Source organism: Oncorhynchus nerka, linkage group LG24, assembly GCF_034236695.1.
Source record: "Oncorhynchus nerka isolate Pitt River linkage group LG24, Oner_Uvic_2.0, whole genome shotgun sequence".
In the NCBI taxonomy this organism is placed as follows: domain Eukaryota; kingdom Metazoa; phylum Chordata; class Actinopteri; order Salmoniformes; family Salmonidae; genus Oncorhynchus; species Oncorhynchus nerka.
The window spans coordinates 16284628-16311434 of NC_088419.1; the positions used below are offsets into that span (position 1 = coordinate 16284628).

General features: G+C 48.4%; 1 protein-coding gene across 3 annotated transcripts; it reads right to left on the bottom strand.

The window, feature by feature from the left end:
• Positions 1-3969: 3969 nt before the first annotated feature.
• mideasa (mitotic deacetylase associated SANT domain protein a) lies at positions 3970-26175 on the bottom strand. Of its 3 annotated transcripts, XM_029630983.2 has the most exons (14): positions 25828-26175; positions 25030-25122; positions 23231-24785; positions 20004-20201; positions 17863-18211; positions 11873-11942; positions 11484-11629; positions 10331-10434; positions 10043-10118; positions 9794-9882; positions 9485-9628; positions 7749-7868; positions 7030-7205; positions 3970-6537 (listed from the first exon to the last, which is right to left on the bottom strand). In XM_029630983.2, the coding sequence occupies exons 3-14, from the start codon at positions 24782-24784 to the stop codon at positions 6285-6287; spliced, it is 3279 nt and encodes a 1092-aa protein (XP_029486843.1). In that variant the 5' UTR covers position 24785; positions 25030-25122; positions 25828-26175; the 3' UTR covers positions 3970-6284. The 3 variants fall into 3 exon arrangements, with proteins under 3 accessions (XP_029486843.1, XP_029486845.1, XP_029486842.1); XM_029630985.2 differs by having other exon boundaries at positions 20004-20198; positions 23231-25122; XM_029630982.2 differs by having other exon boundaries at positions 23231-25122.
• Between the last annotated feature and the right edge of the window lie 632 nt (positions 26176-26807).

Below are 26807 nucleotides of genomic sequence, written 5' to 3' on the forward strand. Positions count from 1 at the left end.
GTCAGGAGAGAGAGGGGTGGCTGTCAGGAGAGAGAGGGTGGCTGTCAGGAGAGAGAGAGGGTGGCTGTCAGGAGAGAGGGTGGCTGTCAGGAGAGAGAGGGGTGGCTGTCAGGAGGGAGAGGGTGGCTGTCAGGAGAGAGAACGGTGGCTGTCAGGAGAGAGAAGGGTGGCTGTCAGGAGAGAGAGTGGGTGGCTGTCAGGAGAGAGAGGGAAGGGGTGGCTGTCAGGTGGAGAGAGGGGTGGCTGTCAGGAGAGAGAGGGGTGGCTGTCAGGAGGAGAGAGGGGTGGCTGTCAGGAGAGGGTGGCTGTCAGAGGGGTGGCTGTCAGGAGAGAGAGGGGTGGCTGTCAGGAGAGAGACGGTGGCTGTCAGGAGGAGAGGGGTGGCTGTCAGAGAGAGAGGGGTGGCTGTCAGGGAGAGAGAGGGGTGGCTGTCAGGAGAGAGAGGGTGGCTGTCAGGAGAGAGAGGGGTGGCTGTCAGGAGGGAGAGGGGTGGCTGTCAGGGAGGGAAGGGGTGGCTGTCAGGAGGAGAGGGGTGGCTGTCAGGAGGAGAGGGGTGGCTGTCAGGAGAGAGAGGGGTGGCTGTCAGGAGGAGAGGGGTGGCTGTCAGGAGGGAGAGGGGTGGCTGTCAGGAGGGAGAGGGGTGGCTGTCAGGAGGGAGAGGGTGGCTGTCAGGAGGAGAGGGGTGGCTGTCAGGAGAGAGAGGGGTGGCTGTCAGGAGGAGAGAGGGGTGGCTGTCTGGAGAGGAGAGAGGGGTGGCTGTCAGGAGAGAGGGGGTGGCTGTCAGGAGGGAGAGGGGTGGCTGTCAGGAGGAGAGGGGTGGCTGTCAGGAGGAGAGGGGGTGGCTGTCAGGAGAGAGAGGGGTGGCTGTCAGGAGAGAGAGGGGTGGCTGTCAGGAGAGAGGGGTGGCTGTCAGGAGGGAGAGGGGTGGCTGTCAGGAGGGAGAGGGGGGTGGCTGTCAGGAGAGAGGGGTGGCTGTCAGGAGAGAGAGGGGTGGCTGTCAGGAGGGAGAGGGGTGGCTGTCAGGAGGGAGAGGGTGGCTGTCAGGAGGGAGAGGGGTGGCTGTCAGGAGAGAGAGGGGTGGCTGTCAGGAGGGAGAGGGGTGGCTGTCAGGAGAGAGAGGGGTGGCTGTCAGGAGAGAGGGGTGGCTGTCAGGGAGAGAGGGGTGGCTGTCAGGAGAGAGAGGGGTGGCTGTCAGGAGAGAGAGGGGTGGCTGTCAGGAGGAGAGAGGGGTGGCTGTCAGGAGAGAGAGGGTGGCTGTCAGGAGGGAGAGAACGGTGGCTGTCAGGAGAGAGAGGGGTGGCTGTCAGGAGAGAGAGGGGTGGCTGTCAGGAGAGAGAGGGTGGCTGTCAGGAGAGAGAACGGTGGCTGTCAGGAGAGAGAGGGGTGGCTGTCAGGAGGGAGAGGGGTGGCTGTCAGGAGAGAGAGAACGGTGGCTGTCAGGAGGGAGAGGGGTGGCTGTCAGGAGGGAGAGGGGTGGCTGTCAGGAGGGAGAGGGGTGGCTGTCAGGAGAGAGAGGTGGCTGTCAGGAGAGAGAAGGGGTGGCTGTCAGGAGAGAGAACGGTGGCTGTCAGGAGAGAGAGAACGGTGGCTGTCAGGAGAGAGAGAACGGTGGCTGCCAAGAGAGAACGGTGGCTGTCAGGAGGGAGAGAACGGTGGCTGTCAGGAGAGGGAGAACGGTGGCTGTCAGGAGAGAGAGGGGTGGCTGTCAGGAGAGAGAGGGGTGGCTGTCAGGAGAGAGAGAGGGTGGCTGTCAGGAGAGAGACGGTGGCTGTCAGGAGAGAGAGGGGTGGCTGTCAGGGAGAGAACGGTGGCTGTCAGGAGAGAACGGTGGCTGTCAGGAGAGAGAGGGGTGGCTGTCAGGAGAGAGAGGGGTGGCTGTCAGGAGAGAGAGGGTGGCTGTCAGGAGAGAGAGGGGTGGCTGTCAGGAGGGAGAGGGGTGGCTGTCAGGAGAGAGAGAGGGTGGCTGTCAGGAGAGAGAGGGGTGGCTGTCAGGAGAGAGAACGGTGGCTGTCAGGAGAGAGAACGGTGGCTGTCAGGAGAGAGAGAACGGTGGCTGTCAGGAGAGAGAACGGTGGCTGTCAGGAGAGAGAACGGTGGCTGTCAGGAGAGAGAGAACGGTGGCTGTCAGGAGAGAGAGAACGGTGGCTGTCAGGAGAGAGAGAACGGTGGCTGTCAGGAGGGAGAGGGGTGGCTGTCAGGAGAGAGAGAACGGTGGCTGTCAGGAGAGAGAGAACGGTGGCTGTCAGGAGAGAGAGAACGGTGGCTGTCAGGAGAGAGAACGGTGGCTGTCAGGAGAGAGAACGGTGGCTGTCAGGAGAGAGAGAACGGTGGCTGTCAGGAGAGAGAGAACGGTGGCTGTCAGGAGAGAGAGAACGGTGGCTGTCAGGAGAGAGAGAACGGTGGCTGTCAGGAGAGAGAGAACGGTGGCTGTCAGGAGAGAGAGGGGTGGCTGTCAGGAGAGAGAGAACGGTGGCTGTCAGGAGAGAGAGAACGGTGGCTGTCAGGAGAGAGGAACGGTGGCTGTCAGGAGGGAGAGAACGGTGGCTGCCAGGAGAGAGAGAACGGTGGCTGTCAGGAGAGAGAGAACGGTGGCTGTCAGGAGAGAGAGAACGGTGGCTGTCAGGAGAGAGAGAACGGTGGCTGTCAGGAGAGAGAACGGTGGCTGTCAGGAGAGAGAGAACGGTGGCTGTCAGGAGAGAGAGAACGGTGGCTGTCAGGAGAGAGAGAACGGTGGCTGTCAGGGCCCCCCCTGAATGATGAGTGTAGGATGAAGGCAAGGCAGGCCATTTTATTTTCTCCTCTTTCATCTCCAGGCCTTGCATTTAATCTCCTAAGTGCTGCTGCTGCCTAGGCGTCTCTGTGTGCCTCTCTGTGAGTGCGCACCAGGCTGCCCTGGCTCTTACCCAGTGTTCTTTTTAACGGCTAGTTATTTCACCTTGGCAGAGTCGCAAAACACTTGCCACGCCCCCAAGGCTCAGACGAGTTTGCCCTCTGTCCTTCCCGCTGTGTAGACGGATTGGAACCTGGGTTGTATTCATTAGTGCATACCGCAGCAACTTTTTGAAATGGGAAATGCTTTGCAATAAAAAAAATATATATATATATATATTTTTTCTTATTGGACAAGTTGTGGTTCTCTCCCACCCATTTTGGTCAGTTTTCCTGCTCTTGGTGAATATGACCATGTAGGGGCGGCAGGTAGCCTAGTGGTTAGAGCGTTGGGCCAGTAACAGTATCGAATCCCCGGCCTGACAAGGTAAAAATCTGTCGTTCTGCCCCTGAACAAGGCCCACTGTTCCCCGGTAGACTGTCATTGAATTTGTTCTTAACTGACTTGCCTAGTTAAATAAATGACCTGTTGGCATGACCTGTTGGATAGTTATGAGGTTCTCTCTTCTACAGTCCTTGACAAAATGTGTATATTGGACTTATTTTTTTTGCTTCCAAGTTAATGCACTCATACTTCGGTGCTGGTTATGGCTGAAATAACAGGCCAAAGCACATTCCTGTAAATGAATAACAAATGTAACCTTGTTGTATACTTGTTTTCTGTTATAATGTGTCAGATCAAGTTACTTTTGACATTTGCTATGATTGATTAGTTTTGTTATGTCTATGGTTTTGTGTGGTATGTTGTCCTACTAATCATGTAACATATGTATTGAAACTCAAGGGGGAATATTGTCCATTGATGATATTGAAGCACTACTTCCCTCTACTGGTGGTTGTGTGAACAGCATACTTGGATTAACTTGGAAGAAAATGGAAGTAAACAGGCCGAAAAGGGGAAGTACCATAAAGTCAGATAAAGGTCTTGATGAATAAAATCCGTTTGGCACGGCCATTGCATAAAGGGCTTCACCCTTTTAAAGTAGTCAACTGGGTGGGATTTCCCAGAGATGAAGATGTGAAGCGAGAGGATTTACTCAAAATATGGTTGTGTGAGATATGTACTTTTTTGTATAGAGGTACAGTATATTACTTTTTAATAAACATTTTTTATACACAAAACACACACATTCGATGTTAAAGGTCCCTTTGTAGTTTAAAATGTGCAATTCAACCTTAGAGTTTGCTGACAATTCTTAAAAATGTCCCCACAATATTTTCCTTTAAAAAAGTTAAGAAGAATTCATACATTACATTTACTTTTAGAACACAGGTGGATATTATAAAAGTGAAAAATCTCTTTGATCATGATTTAGTAAGCAAAAACAGGTATCCACAGATTATAGCTAGTTTGTTTAAACGGCCGATGTGTACAAACTATTAAGAACAACCATTAGATCTAAATAGTCCACACAAAGAATTAGCAATATAGATATTCCAATAATAGCAAAATAGATATTCCAATAATAGCAAAATAGATATTCCAATATAGATATTCAATTAAAGTGATATAAAAGAAGTGAGATCGGCAAAAGCAGTAGAATATAATACAGTGCATTTACAAATCATTTCACATTTCCTTGTGAAAAACAAACACAAAAAAATTGTTTGAAATATGTGGAGTTGGAAAAGCAAGACAAGTTGTGGCACTGAAGTGGACATTGCAGGTCGCACCGGGCATTTCTGAAGTTTGCTAAATCACATACAGAGCCTTCAGAAAGTATTTACACCCCTTGACTTTTCCCACATTTTGTTGTGTTACAGCCTGAATTTAAAATGGATTACATTTCGATTTTGTGTCACTGGCTTACACACACATACAATGCCTCAATGTCAAAGTGGACTGATATTTCTAGACATTTTCACAAATAATTCAAGCTGAGATGTCAAGCTGAAATGTGTTGAGTCAATAAGTATTCAACCCCTTTATTATGGAAAGCCTGAATAAGTTCAGGAATAAAAATGTGCTTAACAAGTCACATAAGTTGTATGGACTCACTCTGTGTGCAATAAGGGTTAAACATGATTTTTGAATGACAACCTCATCTCTGCACCCCACACATACAGATAAATGGAAGGTCCCTCAGTGGAGCAGTGCATTTCAAACAGATTGAACAACAAAGACCCGGGAGGTTTTTCCTAACGCAACCTATTGGTAGATGGTTAAACATTTAAATAACTGTAGACATTGAACATCCCTTTGAGAAAGTTATTGAAGACAATTTGGATGTTGTACACCCAGTCACTACAAAGACACCGGCGTCCTTCCTAATTCAGTTGTCGGAGAGGAAGGAATCTGATCAGGGATTTCACCATGAGGCCAATGGTGATTTTAAAACCGTTACAGAGTTTAATGTGTGTGATAGGAGAAAACTGAGGATGGATCAACAACATTATAGTAACTCCACAATATTAACCTAAATGACAAAGTGAAAATAAGCAAGCCTGTACAGAATAAAAATATTCCAAAAACATGCATCCTGTTTGCAATAAGGCACTAAAGTAAAACTGCAAGAAATGTGGCAAAGAAATTAACTTTGTACTGAATACAAAGCGTTATTTGGGGCAAATCCAACAAAACATCACTAAGTACCACTTCATATTTTCAAGCATGGTGGTGGCTGCATCATGTTATGGATAAACTTGTCACTAGGGAGTTGATTTTTATTTTTAGGATTACAAGAAACAGAATAGAGCTGAGCACAGGCAACATCCTAGAGAGAGAGGCTGGACAATAACCTGTTATGACCATGACGACATTGAATGTTCCTGAGTGGCCTAGTTACTATTTTCACTTAAAAATCGGCTTGAAAATCTATGGCAAGACCTGAAAATGGCTGTCTAGTAATGAGCAACAACCAACTTGACAGAGATTGAATTTTTTAAAGAATGTGCAAATATTGTACAATCCAGGTGTGTAAAGCTCTAAGAGACTCACCCAGAAAGAGTCGGCTGTAATCACTGCCAAAGGTAATTCTAACATGTATTGACTCAGAACTGAAAATACTTATGTAAGTGAGATATTTCTGTATTTCATTTTCAACACATTTGAAAACATGTTTTCACTTAGTTATTATGGGGTATTGTGTGTAGACGGGTGAGAAAAATAAATGTAATCCATTTTGAATTCAGGTTGTAACACAACAAAATGTGGAATAAGTCAAGGGGTATGAATACTTTCTGAAGGCTCTGTAAATGTGGTTCCTTAGACTCAACACCTCCCTGGGTGTTGTAAGATCTTATCGTCTGTGCAGCACATCTGTAATGATGACCTGGAACACCTCCATCCTCAATCTCATTGTTTCAGGTACAAAGATTATTTGTACTCGTTTGTTTTTCCGGGAGTGGGATATGTCTTTCATTCCCTCTCAAGCCCCCCTCCCTCCTCCCCTCTCTCACTGCCAGTCCTCGTCCTTTTCATCTTCTGTCTCTGAAGGCACATCCTCATCACTGACCTCATCCTGTTCTCCTGCTCCATTCCCACCCCCGATCCCATTCTGCATAACCTCTGCTGCCTCCCTGGCCCGTGCCTCCGCCTCAACCGCTCGCTGCTCCTCCTCCTCTTTGAGTTTGAGTGCGGCTTCCTTCTTCTCCCGCTCAGCGTGGCTCTTCATGTGGGCGCTGCGGCTTTTCACCTTGTAGAACACCCTGGAGGTCAAAGGTCAGATAGATACATGGACAATTGAACCCAGAGAGCTATGTAGAGAGAGACCTAAGGCTCTGATCGAACCTACAGCCACACAGGTGACGTTCCAGGTCACCTATTTTTGCAGTTGTGCATCTCAGAAGATTGCTAAAGTATATCAATGTGGTTACTGAGACGTAAACTCTTCTCCAGGTGTTGTAAGATCTAATTACCTGTGCAGCGCGACTGCAACTAAGACAACCTGAAACGCTACCAATGGCTATTGTCTCCATTGTTGCCACACTGGTCTGAGATATGTCCAGCGAACACTGGTCTCTAAGAGAGATGCCTGGTTTATAATACTCTTGGTCAATCCCTGTCTTTCACCGTTTTCTTTCACTCAATTAAAAATTGTCGGGGAAAAGTATTAATGGTGGAAAATGTGTATCTTTTTGCAGATCATCTAAACATAGTCTTAAAGGGACACACACACACACACACACACACACACTGACCTGCTACACTTCTTGCAGGGGAACACGCCCTCTGGGTCGCCGGGGGGCTTTGGGGGCGCTCGGCTCTTCTTCCCAGCCTCGGGACGAGGTTTTCTGGCTGCAGAGGGAAGGGTTGGATGGGGAGGACCAACCTTGTGTACAGCATCCTGGTCCCTGCGCCCTAGCACTGCTCCTGTCTGGTGGACCCAACATTCAATTATTGTGTTTGTCTAGTATACCAAATCAAAAAATCAAATCAAATCTTATTGGTCATATACGCGTGTTATGCAGATGTTATTATGGGTGTAGCGAAATACTTGTAATTTAAAAAAAAAAAGACATAAAAAAGAATACTGCAAAGTTTCCTTAGAGCTAGAAGCACCACAGCCCTCTGTTGGCGTACCAAAGTACCAGTGTTGTACTGTCCTGTTGGTGAATCAGTCTGTTAAACCAGTGTTGTACTGTCCTGTTGGTGAATCAGTCTGTTAAACCAGTGTTGTACTGTCCTTTTTCAGGACCCTGTCTTTCAAAGATAATTCTTTAAAATCCAAATAACTTCACAGATCTTCATTGTAAAGGGTTTAAACACAGTTTCCCATGCTTGTTCAATTAACCATAAACAATTAATGAACATTGGTCAAAGGACATATGATAGCAAGTATAAATAGATAAGGGATAGATTTAAACATGGTACAATGAGGTTACAAAAAATGTAACTTCAAGTGAAAATGAGCACTTACATTGTCGTGAGCCTGTAGTGTCTGAGTAACCCTGGACTGGTTGCAATCTTGACCCCTGTCACATGACCCTTCCCACTTCCTGTCAACTTCTTCCTGACTTGGTTTTGATCCCTGAGAGCTCTGTGAAAAAGAGACAAATAACACAATAAATGGTCATCTTAATAAAATGTTATTTTGTAATGTAAATATATTTTTTTACGAACTCATTAACAACTTGTTTTATAATAAACTCAGCAAAAAAAGAAATGTCCCTTTTTCAGGACCCGGTCTTTCAAAGATAATTCTTCAAAATCCAAATAACTTCACAGATCTTCATTGTAAAGGGTTTAAACACTGTTTCCCATGCTTGTTCAATGAACCATAAACAATTAATGAACATGCACCTGTGGAACGGTCGATAAGACACTAACAGCTTACAGGCGGTAGGCAATTAAGGTCACAGTTATGAAAACTTAGGACACTAAAGAGGCCTTTCTACTGACTCTGAAGAACACCAAAAGAAAGATGCCCAGGGTCCCTGCTCATCTGTGTGAACGTGCCTTGGGCATGCTGCAAGGAGGCATGAGGACTGCAGATGTGGCCAGGGCAATAACTTGCAATGTCTGTACTATGAGACGCCTAAGACAGCGCTACAGGGAGACAGGACGGACAGCTGATCGTCCTCGCAGTGACAGACCACGTGTAACAACACCTGCACAGGATCAGTACATCGGACCATCACACCTGGGGACAGGTACAGGATGGCAACAACAGCTGCCCGATTTACACCAGGAATGCACAATCCCTCTATCAGTGCTCAGACTGTCCGCAATAGGCTGAGAGAGGCTGGACTGAGGGCTTGTAGGCCTGTTGTAAGGCAGGTCCTCACCAGACATCAACCACAACAACGTCATCTAAGGGCACAAACACACCGCTGCTGGACCAGACAGGACTGGCAAAAAGTGCTCTTCACTGACGACTCATGGTTTTGTCTCACCAGGGGTGATGGTCAGATTCAGGTTTATCGTCGAAGGAATGAGTTACACCGAGGCCTGAATTCTGTAGCGGGATCAATTTGGAGGTGGAGGGTCCGTCATGATCTGGGGCGGTGTGTCATCGGACTGAGCTTGTTGACATTGCAGGGAATCTCAACGCTGTGCGTTACAGGGAAGACTTCCTCCTCCCTCATGTGGTACCCTTCCTGCAGGCTCATCCTGACATGACCCTCCAGCATGACAATGCCACCAGCCATACAGCTCGTTCTGTTCTTGATTTCCTACAAGACAGGAATGTCAGTGTTCTGCCATGGCCAGCAAAGAGCCCGGATCTCAATCCCATTGAGCACATCTTGGACCTGTTGGATCGGAGGGTGAGGGCTAGGGCCATTACCCCCAGAAATGTCTGGAAACTTGCAGGTGCCTTGGTGAAAGAGTGGGGTAACATGTTACAGCAAGAACTGGCAAATCTGGTGCAGTCCATGAGGAGGAGATGCACTGCAGTACTTAATGCAGCTGGTGGCCACACCAGATACTGTCTGTTGATTTTGATTGACCCCCCTTTGTTCAGGGACACATTATTGCATTTCTGTTAGTCACAGGTCTGTGGAACTTGTTCAGTTTATGTCTCAGTTGTTGAATCTTGTTATGTTCATACAAATATTTACACATGTTAAGTTTGCTGAAAATAAACACAGTTGACAGTGAGAGGACGTTTCTTTTTTGGCTGAGTTTATTTGTTTTCATTAACTAAAGCCTTACCTTAACATCCACTACTGCCTCTGTGTGTCTATCTGCTGGGGACTCTGCAGGTCCGTAGGTAACGCTTCCACTGTGACTGATCTTCACCTGTTTCTTATGCATGTAGTAAAACTCCACACATTGGGCCACTGTCTTTGTTTGCACCTGTATACGGATAGACAAAACGCACACGCACACAGACACAAATAGACAGTTATTAAAAGGTTATTCATTTCTTAGAGTATTCCCACTGTTTGCCCAGGTGGTACTGATTCATGCCATGTGGTGAAAACATCATGGCCGACATGGCCTGGTTAGAAGTGAGCGTACCAGTTTCTGCACCATGAAGAAGTCCTTCCTGTAGGTAGAGATGCCTTTATTGAAGAAGCGCTTCTCTGAGGGAGTCCAACTGTCTGATCCTGGGGGGGATTATTCACCATTCTGTCAATAAGGCCTCACAGTGTGTGTGTGTGTGTGTGTAATTTGGAAGTGAATGAATGGCACTACCCCCCTCCATTTCCCCTTTAACAAGCACACTTTTGAGAAAGAAGCAATTGAGGAAACAAAATGTCTTCCCACCTGAGTAGTGATAGTCTGCCAGGTGGTGGCCATCAGAGAAAACGGGCTCCTTGAGCAGCAGGAACGCCAGGGTCTCCTGGGGAGAGCAACACAATTCATCACCGGTACTATCTAGTGCACTATTTTGACCAGGGGCCATAAAGGCTGTAGTAAAAAAAAAAAAAAAAAAAAAACACTATAAAAAGTTAATAGGGAGCTATTTATGAAACCTGGGAGAAACTAATTTGCCACAGAGGGGATTATCGTGGAATCACTGGGTTAAATCACTGTGTGAGTCACTCTACTCACAAGGACATTGCCCCCGCACTCATGCAGACAGTGGAGGGCCAGCTCCTGATTGGTGCCACCGCCATACAAAGCGCTGGAGCAGGCCAAGCTCATCAGGTCGTCCACTAGGGGGAAAGAGTGAGGCAATTTTGAGGTAGGAAGACGGGGAGTGAGAGGAGGTGCAGGGAGAGAAAGAGAGAGAGCGGGGGAAAGAAAGAGAGAGAGCGGGGGAAAGAAAGAGAGGGCGGGGAGAGAGAAAGAGAGAGGGCGGGGGAGAGAAAAGAGAGGGCGGGGAGAAAGAGAGGGCAGGGGGAGAGAAAGAGAGGGCGGGGAGAGAAAGAGAGAGAGCGGGGAGAGAAGAGAGAGAGGGGGAGAGAAAGAGAGAGGCGGGGGAGAGAAAGAGAGGGCGGGGGAGAGAAAGAGAGAGCGGGGAGAGAGAGAGAGAGAGAGAGAGAGAGAGCGGGGAGAGAGATAGAGAGAGAGGGGGAGAGAGAGAGAGAGAGCGGGGGAGAGAGAGAGAGAGAGAGAGGGAGAGAGAGAGGGGAGAGAGAAAGAGCGGGGGGAGAGAGAGAGAGCGGGGAGAGAGAGAGAGAGAGCGGGGGAGAGAGAGAGAGAGCGGGGAGAGAGAGAGAGAGAGAGAGAGAGAGAGAGAGAGAGAGAGAGAGCGGGGGGAGAGAGAGAGAGAGAGCGGGGAGAGAGAGAGAGAGAGCGGGGGAGAGAGCGGGGAGAGAGAGAGAGCGGGAGAGAGAGAGAGCGGGGGAGAGAGAGAGAGCGGGGGAGAGAAAAAGAGAGAGCGGGGGAGAGAGAGAGAGAGAGCGAGGGAGAGAAAGAGAGAGAGCGAGGGAGAGAAAGAGAGAGAGCAAGTAGAGAAAGACAAAAAAAGACACCGAAAGCAAAACGGTCAACATTTTGCACTACTTCAGGACGTTACAGCCCAAGTTGTTCAAATGTGCGTACTTCGACTTCCATACAAAACCTTTTTAAAGTCAGCTCTGTATGCCTCACACCACAGAGCCATGCCGAGCTGAGCCGAGCCAAGATGTACTGAACTGGCCTGACTATGCATTCAACAGAGTTTCTGGAACCACGCCAGAACAGTATGGTTCGGGTTGGCCCTGTTCTGTGAAAATGGTATTAGATTACTATAGTTTTGAGTAAGAAGCAGTGTAGTTACCGGTCTCCTGCTCTGCGTGGCGTAGCAGGGACGCCTTCATGGGGAGCCAGACCAGGTCAGCCTTGTGCTGGTCCCACTGGGTCAGCGAGCGGTCACACTGCAGCTCTGGTACCTCCGCCTGGTACTGCAGGCCAATGTTAATACGCCTGGGGGTGCGGAGAGGGAGAGAGGGTCGGAGGGAGGTAGGTGGTGGGGAGAACGAGGGAGACAGCGAGCGGGTGGAGCGAGAGAGATTGTGGGTTTGATTCCTGGGGCCAACCATATGTAAAATGTATGCATACATGACTGTAAGCCGCTATCGATAAAAGCGTCTGTTAAATGGCATATACATTATAACTGCATCATAATGCATTATACCTGAGTTCAGTGTTACAGAGGTTTATACTCACGGTTCAAAGCTGACAGGTGTGGCGTCGGTGATCAAAGGGAGGACTGGGGGTGTGATGTCTGTAGAGCTGGCTGGAGAACACAAATTAACACGGCACCTTTAGGACACTACCATCTGGACAGAGAAACCATCTGGACAGAGGTATATAGAACAGAGAAACCATCTGGACAGAGGTATATAGAACAGAGAGGACAGAGAAACCATCTGGACAGAGGTATATAGAACAGAGAGGACAGAGAAACCATCTGGACAGAGGTATATAGAACAGAGAGGACAGAGAAACCATCTGGACAGAGGTATATAGAACAGAGAGGACAGAGAAACCATCTGGACAGAGGTATATAGAACAGAGAGGACAGAGAAACCATCTGGACAGAGGTATATAGAACAGAGAGGACAGAGAAACCATCTGGACAGAGGTATATAGAACAGAGAGGACAGAGAGGACAGAGAGACCATCTGGACAGAGGTACATTTTAATGGCAACGGACCGAGGCTCTGCATCTGTCCTCGTGCTCCTAGACCTTAGTGCTGCTTTTGATACCATCGATCACCACATTCTTTTGGAGAGATTGGAAACCCAAATTGGTCTACACGGACATGTTCTGGCCTGGTTTAGATCTTATCTGTCGGAAAGATATCAGTTTGTCTCTGTGAATGGTTTGTCCTCTGACAAATCAACTGTAAATTTCGGTGTTCCTCAAGGTTCTGTTTTAGGACCACTATTGTTTTCACTATATATTTTACCTCTTGGGGATGTTATTCGAAAACATAATGTAAACTTTCACTGCTATGCGGATGACACACAGCTGTACATTTCAATGAAACATGGTGAAGCCCCAAAATTGCCCTCGCTAGAAGCATGTGTTTCAGACATAAGGAAGTGGATGGCTGCAAACTTTCTACTATTAAACTCGGACAAAACAGAGATGCTTGTTCTAGGTCCCAAGAAACAAAGAGATCTTCTGTTGAATCTGACAATTAATCTTAATGGTTGTACAGTCGTCTCAAATAAAACTGTGAAGGACCTCGGCGTTACTCTGGACCCTGATCTCTCTTTTGAAGAACATATCAAGACCATTTCGAGGACAGCTTTTTTTCCATCTACGTAACATTGCAAAAATCTGAAACTTTCTGTCCAAAAATGATGCAGAAAAATTAATCCATGCTTTTGTCACTTCTAGGTTAGACTACTGCAATGCTCTATTTTCCGGCTACCCGGATAAAGCACTAAATAAACTTCAGTTAGTGCTGAATACGGCTGCTAGAATCCTGACTAGAACCCAAAAATTTGATCATATTACTCCAGTGCTAGCCTCTCTACACTGGCTTCCTGTCAAAGCAAGGGCTGATTTCAAGGTTTTACTGCTAACCTACAAAGCATTACATGGGCTTGCTCCTACCTATCTCTCTGATTTGGTCCTGCCGTACATACCTACACGTACGCTACGGTCACAAGACGCAGGCCTCCTAATTGTCCCTAGAATTTCTAAGCAAACAGCTGGAGGCAGGGCTTTCTCCTATAGAGCTCCATTTTTATGGAACGGTCTGCCTACCCATGTCAGAGACGCAAACTCGGTCTCAACCTTTAAGTCTTTACTGAAGACTCATCTCTTCAGTGGGTCATATGATTGAGTGTAGTCTGGCCCAGGAGTGGGAAGGTGAACGGAAAGGCTCTGGAGCAACGAACCGCCCTTGCTGTCTCTGCCTGGCCGATTCCCCTCTTTCCACTGGGATTCTCTGCCTCTACCCTGTTACGGGGCTGAGTCACTGGCTTACTGGGGCACTCTCGTGCCGTCCCTGGGGGTGCGTCACCTGGGTGGGTTGATTCACTGTTGTGGTCGGCCTGTCTGGGTTGGCGCCCCCCTTGGGTTGTGCCGTGGCGGAGATCTTTGTGGGCTATACTCGGCCTTGTCTCAGGATGGTAAGTTGGTGGTTGAAGATATCCCTCTAGTGGTGTGGGGGCTGTGCTTTGGCAAAGTGGGTGGGGTTATATCCTTCCTGTTTGGCCCTGTCCGGGGTGTCCTCGGATGGGGCCACAGTGTCTCCTGACCCCTCCTGTCTCAGCCTCCAGTATTTATGCTGCATTAGTTTATGTGTCGGGGGCTAGGGTCAGTTTGTTATATCTGGAGTACTTCTCCTGTCCTATTCGGTGTCCTGTGTGAATCTAAGTGTGCGTTCTCTAATTCTCTCCTTCTCTCTTTCTTTCTCTCTCTCGGAGGACCTGAGCCCTAGGACCATGCCCCAGGACTACCTGACATGATGACTCCTTGCTGTCCCCAGTCCACCTGGCCATGCTGCTGCTCCAGTTTCAACTGGCCTGGGCCCTAGGACCATGTCCCAGGACTACCTGACATGATGACTCCTTGCTGTCCCCAGTCCACCTGGCCATGCTGCTGCTTCAGTTTCAACTGTTCTGCCTTACTATTATTCAACCATGCTGGTCATTTATGAACATTTGAACATCTTGGCCACGTTCTGTTATAATCTCCACCCGGCACAGCCAGAAGAGGACTGGCCACCCCACATATGCTCTCTCTAATTCTCTCTTTCTTTCTCTCTCTCGGAGGACCTGAGCCCTAGGACCGTGCCCCAGGACTACCTGACATGATGACTCCTTGCTGTCCCCAGTCCACCTGACTGTGCTGCTGCTCCAGTTTCAACTGTTCTGCCTTATTATTATTCGACCATGCTGGTCATTTATGAACATTTGAACATCTTGGTCATGTTCTGTTATAATCTCTACCCGGCACAGCCAGAAGAGGACTGGCCACCCCACATAGCCTGGTTCCTCTCTAGGTTTCTTCCTAGGTTTTGGCCTTTCTAGGGAGTTTTTCCTAGCCACCGTGCTTTTACACCTGCATTGTTTGCTGTTTGGGGTTTTAGGCTGGGTTTCTGTACAGCACTTTGAGATATCAGCTGATGTACGAAGGGCTATATAAATAAATGTGATTTGATTTGATATAGAACAGAGAGGACAGAGAGGACAGAGAGACCATCTGGACAGAGGTATATAGAACAGAGAGGACAGAGAGACCATCTGGACAGAGGTATATAGAACAGAGAGACCATCTGGACAGAGGTATATAGAACAGAGAGGACAGAGAGACCATCTGGACAGAGGTATATAGAACAGAGAGGACAGAGAGACCATCTGGACAGAGGTATATAGAACAGAGAGGACAGAGAAACCATCTGGACAGAGGTATATAGAACAGAGAGGACAGAGAGACCATCTGGACAGAGGTATATAGAACAGAGAGGACAGAGAGACCATCTGGACAGAGGTATATAGAACAGAGAGGACAGAGAAACCATCTGGACAGAGGTATATAGAACAGAGAGGACAGAGAAACCATCTGGACAGAGGTATATAGAACAGAGAGGACAGAGAAACCATCTGGACAGAAGTATATAGAACAGAGAAACCATCTGGACAGAGGTATATAGAACAGAGAGGACAGAGAGACCATCTGGACAGAGGTATATAGAACAGAGAGGACAGAGAGACCATCTGGACAGAGGTATATAGAACAGAGAGGACAGAGAGACCATCTGGACAGAGGTATATAGAACAGAGAGGACAGAGAGACCATCTGGACAGAGGTATATAGAACAGAGAGGACAGAGAAACCATCTGGACAGAGGTATATAGAACAGAGAGGACAGAGAGGACAGAGAGACCATCTGGACAGAGGTATATAGAACAGAGAGGACAGAGAAACCATCTGGACAGAGGTATATAGAACAGAGAGGACAGAGAAACCATCTGGACAGAAGTATATAGAACAGAGAAACCATCTGGACAGAGGTATATAGAACAGAGAAACCATCTGGACAGAGGTATATAGAACAGAGAAACCATCTGGACAGAGGTATATAGAACAGAGAGAACAGAGAGACCATCTGGACAGAGGTATATAGAACAGAGAGGACAGAGAAACCATCTGGACAGAAGTATATAGAACAGAGAAACCATCTGGACAGAGGTATATAGAACAGAGAGACCATCTGGACAGAGGTATATAGAACAGAGAGGACAGATAAACAATCTGGACAGAGGTATATAGAACAGAGAGGACAGAGAAACCATCTGGACAGAGGTATATAGAACAGAGAGGACAGAGAAACCATCTGGACAGAGGTATATAGAACAGAGAGGACAGAGAAACCATCTGGACAGAGGTATATAGAACAGAGAGGACAGAGAAACCATCTGGACAGAGGTATATAGAACAGAGAGGACAGAGAAACCATCTGGACAGAGGTATATAGAACAGAGAGGACAGAGAAACCATCTGGACAGAGAAACCATCTGGACAGAGGTATATAGAACAGAGAAACCATCTGGACAGAGGTATATAGAACAGAGAGGACAGAGAAACCATCTGGACAGAGGTATATAGAACAGAGAGGACAGAGAAACCATCTGGACAGAGGTATATAGAACAGAGAGGACAGAGAGGACAGAGAGACCATCTGGACAGAGGTATATAGAACAGAGAGGACAGAGAGACCATCTGGACAGAGGTATATAGAACAGAGAGGACAGAGAGACCATCTGGACAGAGATATATAGAACAGAGAGGACAGAGAGACCATCTGGACAGAGGTATATAGAACAGAGAGGACAGAGAGACCATCTGGACAGAGATATATAGAACAGAGAGGACAGAGAGACCATCTGGACAGAGGTATATAGAACAGAGAGGACAGAGAGACCATCTGGACAGAGGTATATAGAACAGAGAGGACATAGAGACCATCTGGACAGAGGTATATAGAACAGAGAGGACAGAGAGACCATCTGGACAGAGGTATATAGAACAGAGAAACCATCTGGACAGAGGTATATAGAACAGAGAAACCATCTGGACAGAGGTATATAGAACAGAGAAACCATCTGGACAGAGGTATATAGAACAGAGAAACCATCTGGACAGAGGTATATAGAACAGAGAAACCATCTGGACAGAGGTATATAGAACAGAGAAACCATCTGGACAGAGGTATATAGAACAGAGAGGACAGAGAGACCATCTGGACAGAGGTATATAGAACAGAGAGGACAGAGAAACCATCTGGACAGAGGTATATAGAACAGAGAAGACAGAGAAACCATCTGGACAGAAGTATATAGAACAGAGAGGACAGAGAAACCATCTGGACAGAGGTATATAGAACAGAGAGACCATCTGGACAGAGGTATATAGAACAGAGAGGACAGAGAGGACAGAGAGACCATCTGGACAGAGGTATATAGAACAGAGAGGACAGAGAAACCATCTGGACAGAGGTATATAGAACAGAGAAACCATCTGGACAGAGGTATATAGAACAGAGAGGACAGAGAAACCATCTGGACAGAGGTATATAGAACAGAGAGGACAGAGAAACCATCTGGACAGAGAAACCATCTGGACAGAGGTATATAGAACTGAGAAACCATCTGGACAGAGGTATATAGAACAGAGAGGACAGAGAAACCATCTGGACAGAGAGGACACAGAAACCATCTGGACAGAGTTAGAGAGACTATAGAACTTGATCTGATCTCAGAACACAGGAAGTCATGGGGCCATTTAACTCTGGAGGACTGTGGGCAAGCGTTCCTAATGGCACCCTATTCCCTACGTAGTGCACCGCTTTTGGCCAGGGTCCATAGGACTGGTCAAAAGTCGGGTGTGCATCCTACACTTTAAGCGCTAGTTTCAATGTTCAATAGCGATTTCTCCATTGAAAATGCTTTTTTAGTCCAGGACTAGACTTAACTACTGTCTGGGAAACCAGCCCTAGACTACTGACAGGAGAAATACATTGTGACAAGGATGCATTCAGTGCATAGGAAAAGAAAGGAACAGATTTTTATTTTACGTAATAACAATAGAGGTAGGGGACAACTAGGAGACAGAGGAGAAAGAGAGAGGGAGGGAAAGAGAGAGAGAGAGAACGATACAGCGAGACTCTTCGAGCTTCCGTGACAAGACTTACTGGATCGCAGAAGGCTGCGCGAGGCCGACTTGGGCGTGTTGGGTGGCGGCTGCAGGGTCTGGTTGCTGGCGGCGATGGAAGACAGGAAGGTGGAGAAGTAGAGACCAGAGCCTTCGCGCACCGGCGACAGGATGGGCGGCGGGGTGTAGGGCGGCAGGGTGAAGTGGTGGTCGGGCAGGCGGATGGGCGACCGCAGGTGGCTCTGGTAGGGAGTGATGGCGGAGTAGACTGAGGGGGCGATGAACGTAGCCAGTTTGGGTGGCGGGATGAAGAGGGGCTCGGGACGAGGCCGCCATTTGTGCTTGGCCAATTTCCCATCGTCGTCCTGACCAGCATCGCCCTCCCCGTCCTGGTTGGGTGAGATGATTGTGAGGAGTTCAGTGATATTTCAGAGAATGACAAGGACAAATAGACAAACAACCAACTGCATTGGTTCAGTGGAAGGTGGGAGGGAGATTATGACTTGTGTGGGGAAGTCACCAGAGAGGACAGAGAAAGGGGAAGTCACCAGAGAGGACAGAGAAAGGGGAAGTCACCAGAGAGGACAGAGAAAGGGGAAGTCACCAGAGAGGACAGAGAAAGGGGAAGTCACCAGAGAGGACAGAGAAAGGGGAAGTCACCAGAGAGGACAGGGAAAGGGGAAGTCACCAGAGAGGACAGAGAAAGGGGAAGTCACCAGAGAGGACAGAGAAAGGGGAAGTCACCAGAAAGGACAGAGAAAGGGGAAGTCACCAGAGAGGACAGAGAAAGGGGAAGTCACTAGAGAGGACAGAGAAAGGGGAAGTCACCAGAGAGGACAGAGAAAGGGGAAGTCACCAGAGAGGACAGAGAAAGGGGAAGTCACCAGAGAGGACAGGGAAAGGGGAAGTCACCAGAGAGGACAGAGAAAGGGAAGTCACCAGAGAGGACAGAGAAAGGGAAGTCACCAGAGAGGACAGAGAAAGGGGAAGTCACCAGAGAGGACAGAGAAAGGGGAAGTCACCAGAGAGGACAGAGAAAGGGGAAGTCACCAGAAAGGACAGAGAAAGGGGAAGTCACCAGAGAGGACAGAGAAAGGGGAAGTCACTAGAGAGGACAGAGAAAGGGGAAGTCACCAGAGAGGACAGAGAAAGGGGAAGTCACCAGAGAGGACAGAGAAAGGGGAAGTCACCAGAGAGGACAGAGAAAGGGGAAGTCACCGGCGGGATTAATGAAGTCGCTAAATAATAACGTTGTGAAACCACATTGAATGTTTTTGGCCTCTACATCAAAGTGGCTACATTGAGTCCTATTTTTTATTTGATTTATTTCACCTTTATTTAACGAGGTAGGCCAGGTGAGAACACCTTTATTTAACGAGGTAGGCCAGGTGAGAACACCTTTATTTAACGAGGTAGGCCAGGTGAGAACACCTTTATTTAACGAGGTAGGCCAGGTGAAAACACCTTTATTTAACGAGGTAGGCCAGGTGAAAACACCTTTATTTAACGAGGTAGGCCAGGTGAAAACACCTTTATTTAACGAGGTAGGCCAGTTGAGAACACCTTTATTTAACGAGGTAGGCCAGGTGAAAACACCTTTATGTAACGAGGTAGGCCAGGTGAAAACACCTTTATTTAACGAGGTAGGCCAGGTGAAAACAAGTTCTCATTTACAACTGAGACTTGGCCAAGATAAAGCAAAGCAGTGCGACAAAAATAACAACAGAGTTACACATGAGATTAACAAACATACAGTCAATAGCACTATTGAACGATAGCGCATGACAACCCAACCCATTGTGGAGTTAAGGCCTAATTTCTACATACTAAAACATGTCCCCCCAGCAGGTCATCATATCTGGGTTCAAATAGTATTTTTATTTTTTTCATATACTTTAACTGTGCTTGATCGAGCTTGCCTGGCTGGCACAACAGAACAAACAGAAAAGGGCAAACCGCATCCACCTGGAACTCCAGGCAGGCTCAAACAAACACTCAAAGTATGTGAAAGAAAGCAAATACTATTTGAACCCTAGATTGTGTTCATTAGGCACCAAAACAGAAGAAAACAGTGAGGAACTATGTGAACTTGTCCAACAAAGAACACTAAAATGCTGCAAAACATTTTTACTACGCCTAGCCTAATGAATACAACCAAGGTCTGCATGCCACAGGACCTACCTGGCTGAAGCTCTCCGAGAGGGACTTCCTCAGTGAGCGGCGGCTCGCTACAATGACCGAGGGCTTGTGTTGGGGCTGGGGTGGGAGCAGGGCGTGCTGGCCCGGAGGGCCTGTCTGACCCTGGCGCACTGGCACAGACACGGGGATAACCAGGGGCACCATACCAGCTTGTCTGCCCATAAGACCCTCCCCCTGCTGCTGGGGGGGTAGAAGAGGGGAATAACAGAGATAGAAATAAGTAGAGAAAGGAGATAATATAGATATAATATAGACAATATGTAAGGGAGTAGAAGAGAAAGTGGAAGTAAATATGGCAAATAGTGAACTTTCCATTCTACATGCTTGACAAATTAAATGAAACCCCCGCAGCAATTGTTCATCTCAGACTGTAGGTATGCATGTCACAGACAATTTATGGACATTGCTTAAAGGCAGTCTTCAGTGTTGCAAGATCCCGTTTCACAAATAGAATCAGGAAAGCACTGCACACGTTGTATGAACAACCAGTTACTTATAAGCAGCAAATGGTTACTGTCAGCTTACAAAACGTATTGAAAATCTGGTACTAGTGAAAATACACAACATTAGCAACTACATTCAAGCCAGGCCAGAGAAATACATTTGAAATCTAATTCATTTGACTACAGTAAATGCCTCAAAACTGCACCCCACACAGCAAACTCAACAAAAAAAAATAATAAAAGAAGCTGAACCTTGGGTTTGTGAATAACAGAGGTATGACTGTTTTATTAAGGCACCTGGTTGGGGAGAGAATGTGGAGGAGTGGGAGTCTGCAGGCCACAGCCCCTCCCTGGCTCAGCTGAATGGCTGGGGAGGGAGAGTCCTGAGCGGCTCCAGGCTCCAGGCCACAGCCCCTCCCTGGCTCAGCTGAATGGCTGGGGAGGGAGAGTCCTGAGCGGCTCCAGGCTCCAGGCCACAGCCCCTCCCTGGCTCAGCTGAATGGCTGGGGAGGGAGAGTCCTGAGCGGCTCCAGGCCACAGCCCCTCCCTGGCTCAGCTGAATGGCTGGGGAGGGAGAGTCCTGAGCGGCTCCAGGCCACAGCCCCTCCCTGGCTCAGCTGAATGACTGGGGAGGGAGAGTCCTGAGCGGCTCCAGGCCACAGCCCCTCCCTGGCTCAGCTGAATGACTGGGGAGGGAGAGTCTGGAGCGGCTCCAGGCTGCAAGCCACAGCCCCTCCCTGGCTCAGCTGAATGGCTGGGGAGGAAGAGCCCTGAGGAATGTAGAGGTGTGCAGACATGTAGCTGCTTCAACAGTCTGCACCCAGCACACACTTCCTCTCTCTGCAGTCTGCACCCAGTCTCTCTCTGCAGTCTACACCCAGCACACCCAGTCTCTCTCTCTGCAGTCTGCACCCAGTCTCTCTCTCTGCAGTCTGCACCCAGTCTCTCTCTCTGCAGTCTGCACCCAGTCTCTCTCTGCAGTCTGCACCCAGTCTCTCTCTGCAGTCTGCACCCAGTCTCTCTCTGCAGTCTGCACCCAGGCTCTCTCTGCAGTCTGCACCCAGGCTCTCTCTGCAGTCTGCACCCAGGCTCTCTCTGCAGTCTGCACCCAGTCTCTCTCTGCAGTCTGCACCCAGCACACCCAGTCTCTCTCTGCAGTCTGCACCCAGTCTCTCTCTGCAGTCTGCACCCAGTCTCTCTCTGCAGTCTGCACCCAGTCTCTCTCTGCAGTCTACACCCAGCACACCCAGTCTCTCTCTCTGCAGTCTGCCACCAGTCTCTCTCTGCAGTCTGCACCCAGTCTCTCTCTGCAGTCTGCACCCAGTCTCTCTCTGCAGTCTGCACCCAGTCTCTCTCTGCAGTCTGCACCCAGTCTCTCTCTGCAGTCTGCACCCAGTCTCTCTCTGCAGTCAGCACCCAGCACAGTCTCTCTCTCTGCAGTCTGCACCCAGAAGTCTCTCTCTCTCTCTCTCTGCAGTCTGCACCCAAGCAGTCTCTCTCTCTCTCTCTGCAGTCTGCACCCAGCACAGTCTCTCTCTCTCTGCAGTCTGCACCCAGCACAGTCTCTCTCTCTCTCTCTGCAGTCTGCACCCAGCACAGTCTCTCTCTCTTTGCAGTCTGCACCCAGCACAGTCTCTCTCTCTCTGCAGTCTGCACCCAGTCTCTCTCTGCAGTCTGCACCCAGTCTCTCTCTGCAGTCTGCACCCAGTACACCCAGTCTCTCTCTGCAGTCTGCACCCAGTCTCTCTCTGCAGTCTGCACCCAGTCTCTCTCTGCAGTCTGCACTCAGTCTCTCTCTGCAGTCTGCACCCAGCACACCCAGTCTCTCTCTTCAGTCAGCACCCAGCACAGTCGCTCTCTCTCTGCAGTCTGCACCCAGCACACACTTTCTCTCTCTGCAGTCTGCAACCAGTCTCCCCCTCGCTCTCTCTCCCCCTCTCTGCTGATTTATTCAATAACCAACATGTTTTGCCTTTGAAAAACAAGTCCTGAAAAAAATGCAGCTGCTTTAGTGGGTGTGCCTAAAGGGAAACGTCAACATCATAAATTCCTGACAGCAAGGCTAGGAATCACTATTTTCTCACAGAAGTACAGCATAAGGGGAAGTCCTGCACAGAAACCATTATCTTCCTCTTGGAAGAGGAACAGAGTGTTGCAGTGGTCACAGTGGCAGAAAAGTAGGGGAAAGACACAATCAGTTTTCCTGTCATCCGAGGAACTCATCTAAATTCAATAGTCAGGCCGCTGTGTGTGAAAATTCAGCACTTGCAGAAAGATTAAATTAGGAATATATGTATAATTTAACTGCATGTACTGTACAAGTGAGCGAAAATAACAGTAGAAGTATTGTTGTCTGTTCATTTAGGAGTCACATTATTACTACCTTCAGGAAATACATGAGTTATTTAATCAACATCCTTATTTCCCTGGCCCATTGTGTCGGCCTTCGCGTACAGCGACAATTTTGAACACTTGCTGTTCAGAGGTCTATGTGAATGATTGTTTTGTGTATGTTTCTTTAAAGGAGTCTGGCAGAGCCACACCTTTTGTATTTTGTGTTTATTGGACCGATGATAGAGAGAAAAGTTGATAGGAGGACAATGCTAGAGCAGTGGGTCAGATTCAAACCAATGCTTGCAGCGATACACAGTACATGTGATCCAGACGCAGGGGCTTAGACCGCTGGACTACCCTAGGCCACAATGTGAGATGAACTTGGAACAGGTTGTAGGCCTGGTTGAACTAAACAAAAGAGTGTAAACAAACCTTGGCCATCTTGGAGGAGGGCAGTGATTCCCTCTCGGAAGCCTTCTGGGCCAGAGTCTCCAAGTTGATCTCTTTCGACGCCCTCCTCCTCCGGCGCGTACTCTGGATAACCCCCCCAGTCGGCCCCTGTGTACCCCCCCCTTCTCGTCTGGCTACCACACCGTTCTGGGGTACCTCTCTGAAGGTCTGGTTCCAGGGGGATAGTGAGGGAGGGTCCGCGAGTGGTGATAGCCCGTCTCTGGAGAGGCGGCGGGAGCGACGGGGGGCAGCCGGAGATGCGTCTGAGGGTGACATGGGGTCTGATGTGAGTTTTGGGGGGCAGGGGTCGGAGGATGTGCTTGATGGGTCAGCGGACGGGGTCTCTACATCCGGTGTATGTCCCTGTCCCTGAGTCTCCACAGACAGAGGCATGTCCTTCTGAGGGGTTGAGGGGCTAGCTCTAGACGGACAGTTGTCAGGGGGCTGGTTATAACTCAGGAAGTGTTGGTTTGGCTGCTGCTTTTGCTGAGACTGCGGCTGCAGTATTTCCTGCGGTGGTAAACTGTGTGGCGGTTGAAGCTGCTGCTGGTGCATTTGTTGCCGTTGCTCCTGTTGTATTTGCTGCTTGTGATACTGCTGATTCAGCTGCAGTTGGATCTGATGCTGTTGCATTTGGTGCTGGAGCTGTTGCTGCAACTGGTGCTGTTGTTGTTGTTGATGATGATGCTGCTGATGTAACTGTTGTTGCTGCTTCTTCTGTTGTTGTTGCTGCTGCTGTTGCATCTGAAGCTGCATCAGTTGGTGTTGTTGTTGGGTTTTTGGCTGCTCGTTGTAGCTCAGGTTGGGCATGGCCTTGGTGCCCCCCTGGAACACTGGGTAGTACCCAGATGGAAGGTGCTGTTTGGTGGGTCCGAACGCCAGCTGGATGGGCTGCATCAAGGACCCTGGTTGCATGGTGGGGTGAGAGGAGGGGGCATGGGGGGGCTGAGCCTGGAGATCTACACCCTTATGGCCCTGCTGGAAGGCCTGGAGCTGGGCTTGACGCATGGCGGCTGCCGCAGCTTGCTGCCCCCACTCTAAGCCCCTAGCCTGGGCTTGAGCTTGGGTTGCCTCCCTGTAAACCTCCATGGAACCTGGAGCCTGTTTCTCTGCTGGCCCCATCTGCAGAGCAGCTCCTTCATCATGGCTCCCTTTGGGGAAGGCCATCTGGACCCTAACGTTGTTCAAGCCGTCCATATACGGGCTAAAGTTCTGCCCCCATGAATTGGTTGGCAGGGGCCCGGAAGCATCCTGAGACCAACCAGCAGCTTGGATGTGGTCCTGGTGCATCCATTTGACAGAGGCAGTCTGCTGATAGTGTGCACGACTTTGGGGCCCCTTCTCTGGGTTGAAGACCCCAGAGCCGTGACCTCCAGGCTCCCCTACCCTGTGAGCAGACTCCAGAGCCGGGGGGCCCATACCGCCATAGAAGACATCCCCCGCGTGCTGCACTGTGGGCTCCTTCATGGCAGCTGCAGCCCGATGTTTGCCCCCACTCTTATCAGGGATCACTTTCTGCTGGGGAGGATGACTCATACTATAATCATCAAGCAAAAAAAAAAAAAAAAACAGCGGGTAAAAAAGTTGAGGTCCTTTATATATATATCCTTTATATATATCCCCAGTCACTTGAGTAAAAAACAAGGACGAGGCCAAGTGTTTCTGCCTACACTGCCTCGGTCTGGGACCGTTGTGTCCTGCTTTGTTTAACGGCGAGAACAGAGGGACTCGGGAGGAAACATAAGTCCTACAGGAAAGAGTAGAGGGCGGAGAACACACACCTCCTCCCTCAAGTCAGATCTGAAGAAGTTTGCTGCTGTTAAGGGTCACGGCGGCCCTGGATCCCCAGATGTCCCTCATTCATGTGTGGGGCCCTGAAAGATAGAGGGTGAGGGAAATGACTGGTAAAATATGTGTGAAGTAAGTTTTCAACGAGCATGTGTGCAGGACAGACCTGTTTGCTTGGCTCAGAGGAAAGAACTAGGCTAATTATATTTAAAGTAAAATACGTTCAGAGAGCATGCACTGTACAAGTATTCAAGAAGCAAAGTATTAATAATGCTGAAATACTTCCAAATCCAATTAATATAGTGACATCACAGACACAAAAGTAGTCGTGTCGGCCCATTATTTACACACCGTAGATGTTGGTTTCGACTGTGATAATAGCAGGCAGAGACAGTTTGAGGCGTGGACTGTACAGAACTGCCATTTGACAACGAGAAATACAGGAAGCGAGAGAAAACAAGTAGAGTCGCTTTCCACCCCCCTCTCGGAGCCCCCAGTCCCAGCCAATTGGATGCAAATTTCAGGCAACCTTTTGTGTTGTAGTAAAGTATTGTTGCCACACTGTTGCCTTCGAAAATTACATACAGTAACAATCTGCGCACGAGTTTATGTGCTAAATATGGCCAGGCCACTAAAATCACATCGTGGCTTCATTAAAGTCAAACTAAACCTACAAAACACGAAGTGCATACTCCCATGAGATTGTGTTTACAATTGCAACTCCATATTTTGCGATCATGTAGATCGACAACACACGTGATATACCATTAATTAAATTAATTGACACTTACTGTTTCAATATCATTTTATGTATATGACAGCGAGTTCTACGGAGCCAATTTCCTTTGGGCCAAAGTCGAATGCATGCAGCTCCACTACGGGATCGTGCGCAACAGATAACATTTACTTCGAGTTCGACAACTTTTCTTCAGGCCATAGAGTAAACAACTTGCATCGAAACCATTCAAACACGGGATTTGGGATATTTGTTGTTCAACCACAAATCCATGTAAGTACAGTGGCTACAATGTTGCACACGGTGAAATAATAACACACTTTCAGGAAAACATGTCCAGCAACTTTCTCCCCGCATCGAGTGTGTACGTACATAAACCACTGATTCCGTTGGGTATGATCAAAATGTCAAGTACATTTGGTTATTTGCGTATTTTTCATAGATCTGTCTGTCAAATACATTGTCTCTATTGCATTCACTGATACATCAGACTACACATAGCATTTATAAATCTGTGAAGCTGCGCCAACGCGTTGAAGTTCTGAGCTCGTGAATGCTCCGCCTCACCCTTCAACCGCTCAACTGACGTCTGCTGTCCAATCCGATTGTCTGACCACGCCTATATCCATGTCCTTATAAGGTTGTCCCACTGCTTGTGGCATCATCCAGTAAATTGCAGCACACCCTGGCAATGAGGGGATTCGATTAATCTGGCCTGGGCGCCATGGTAGGCGTGTTTTGCACAGGTCGAAAGTTGATTTTGCATTCGTTATGAAACCGTCTGACTCCCGGGCGTGAGCCAGGTGCCCCGTTCAAAGCCGGCTCCAAACAAAAGTTACGTAACTAAGCATTAAGTAATAAGTAGGATTCTGTATTTTCACATGCAAAAGTGATTGAGTTTGATATATGCCATTCCAATGAAAACTAGTTTAACAATTCTAACATATATTTTATGGAAAATAGATGTATGTTTCTGGAAGATGCTGCCTTGTTTCTGGAAGATGCTGGAAGACGCTGCCTTGTTGACAACATGAC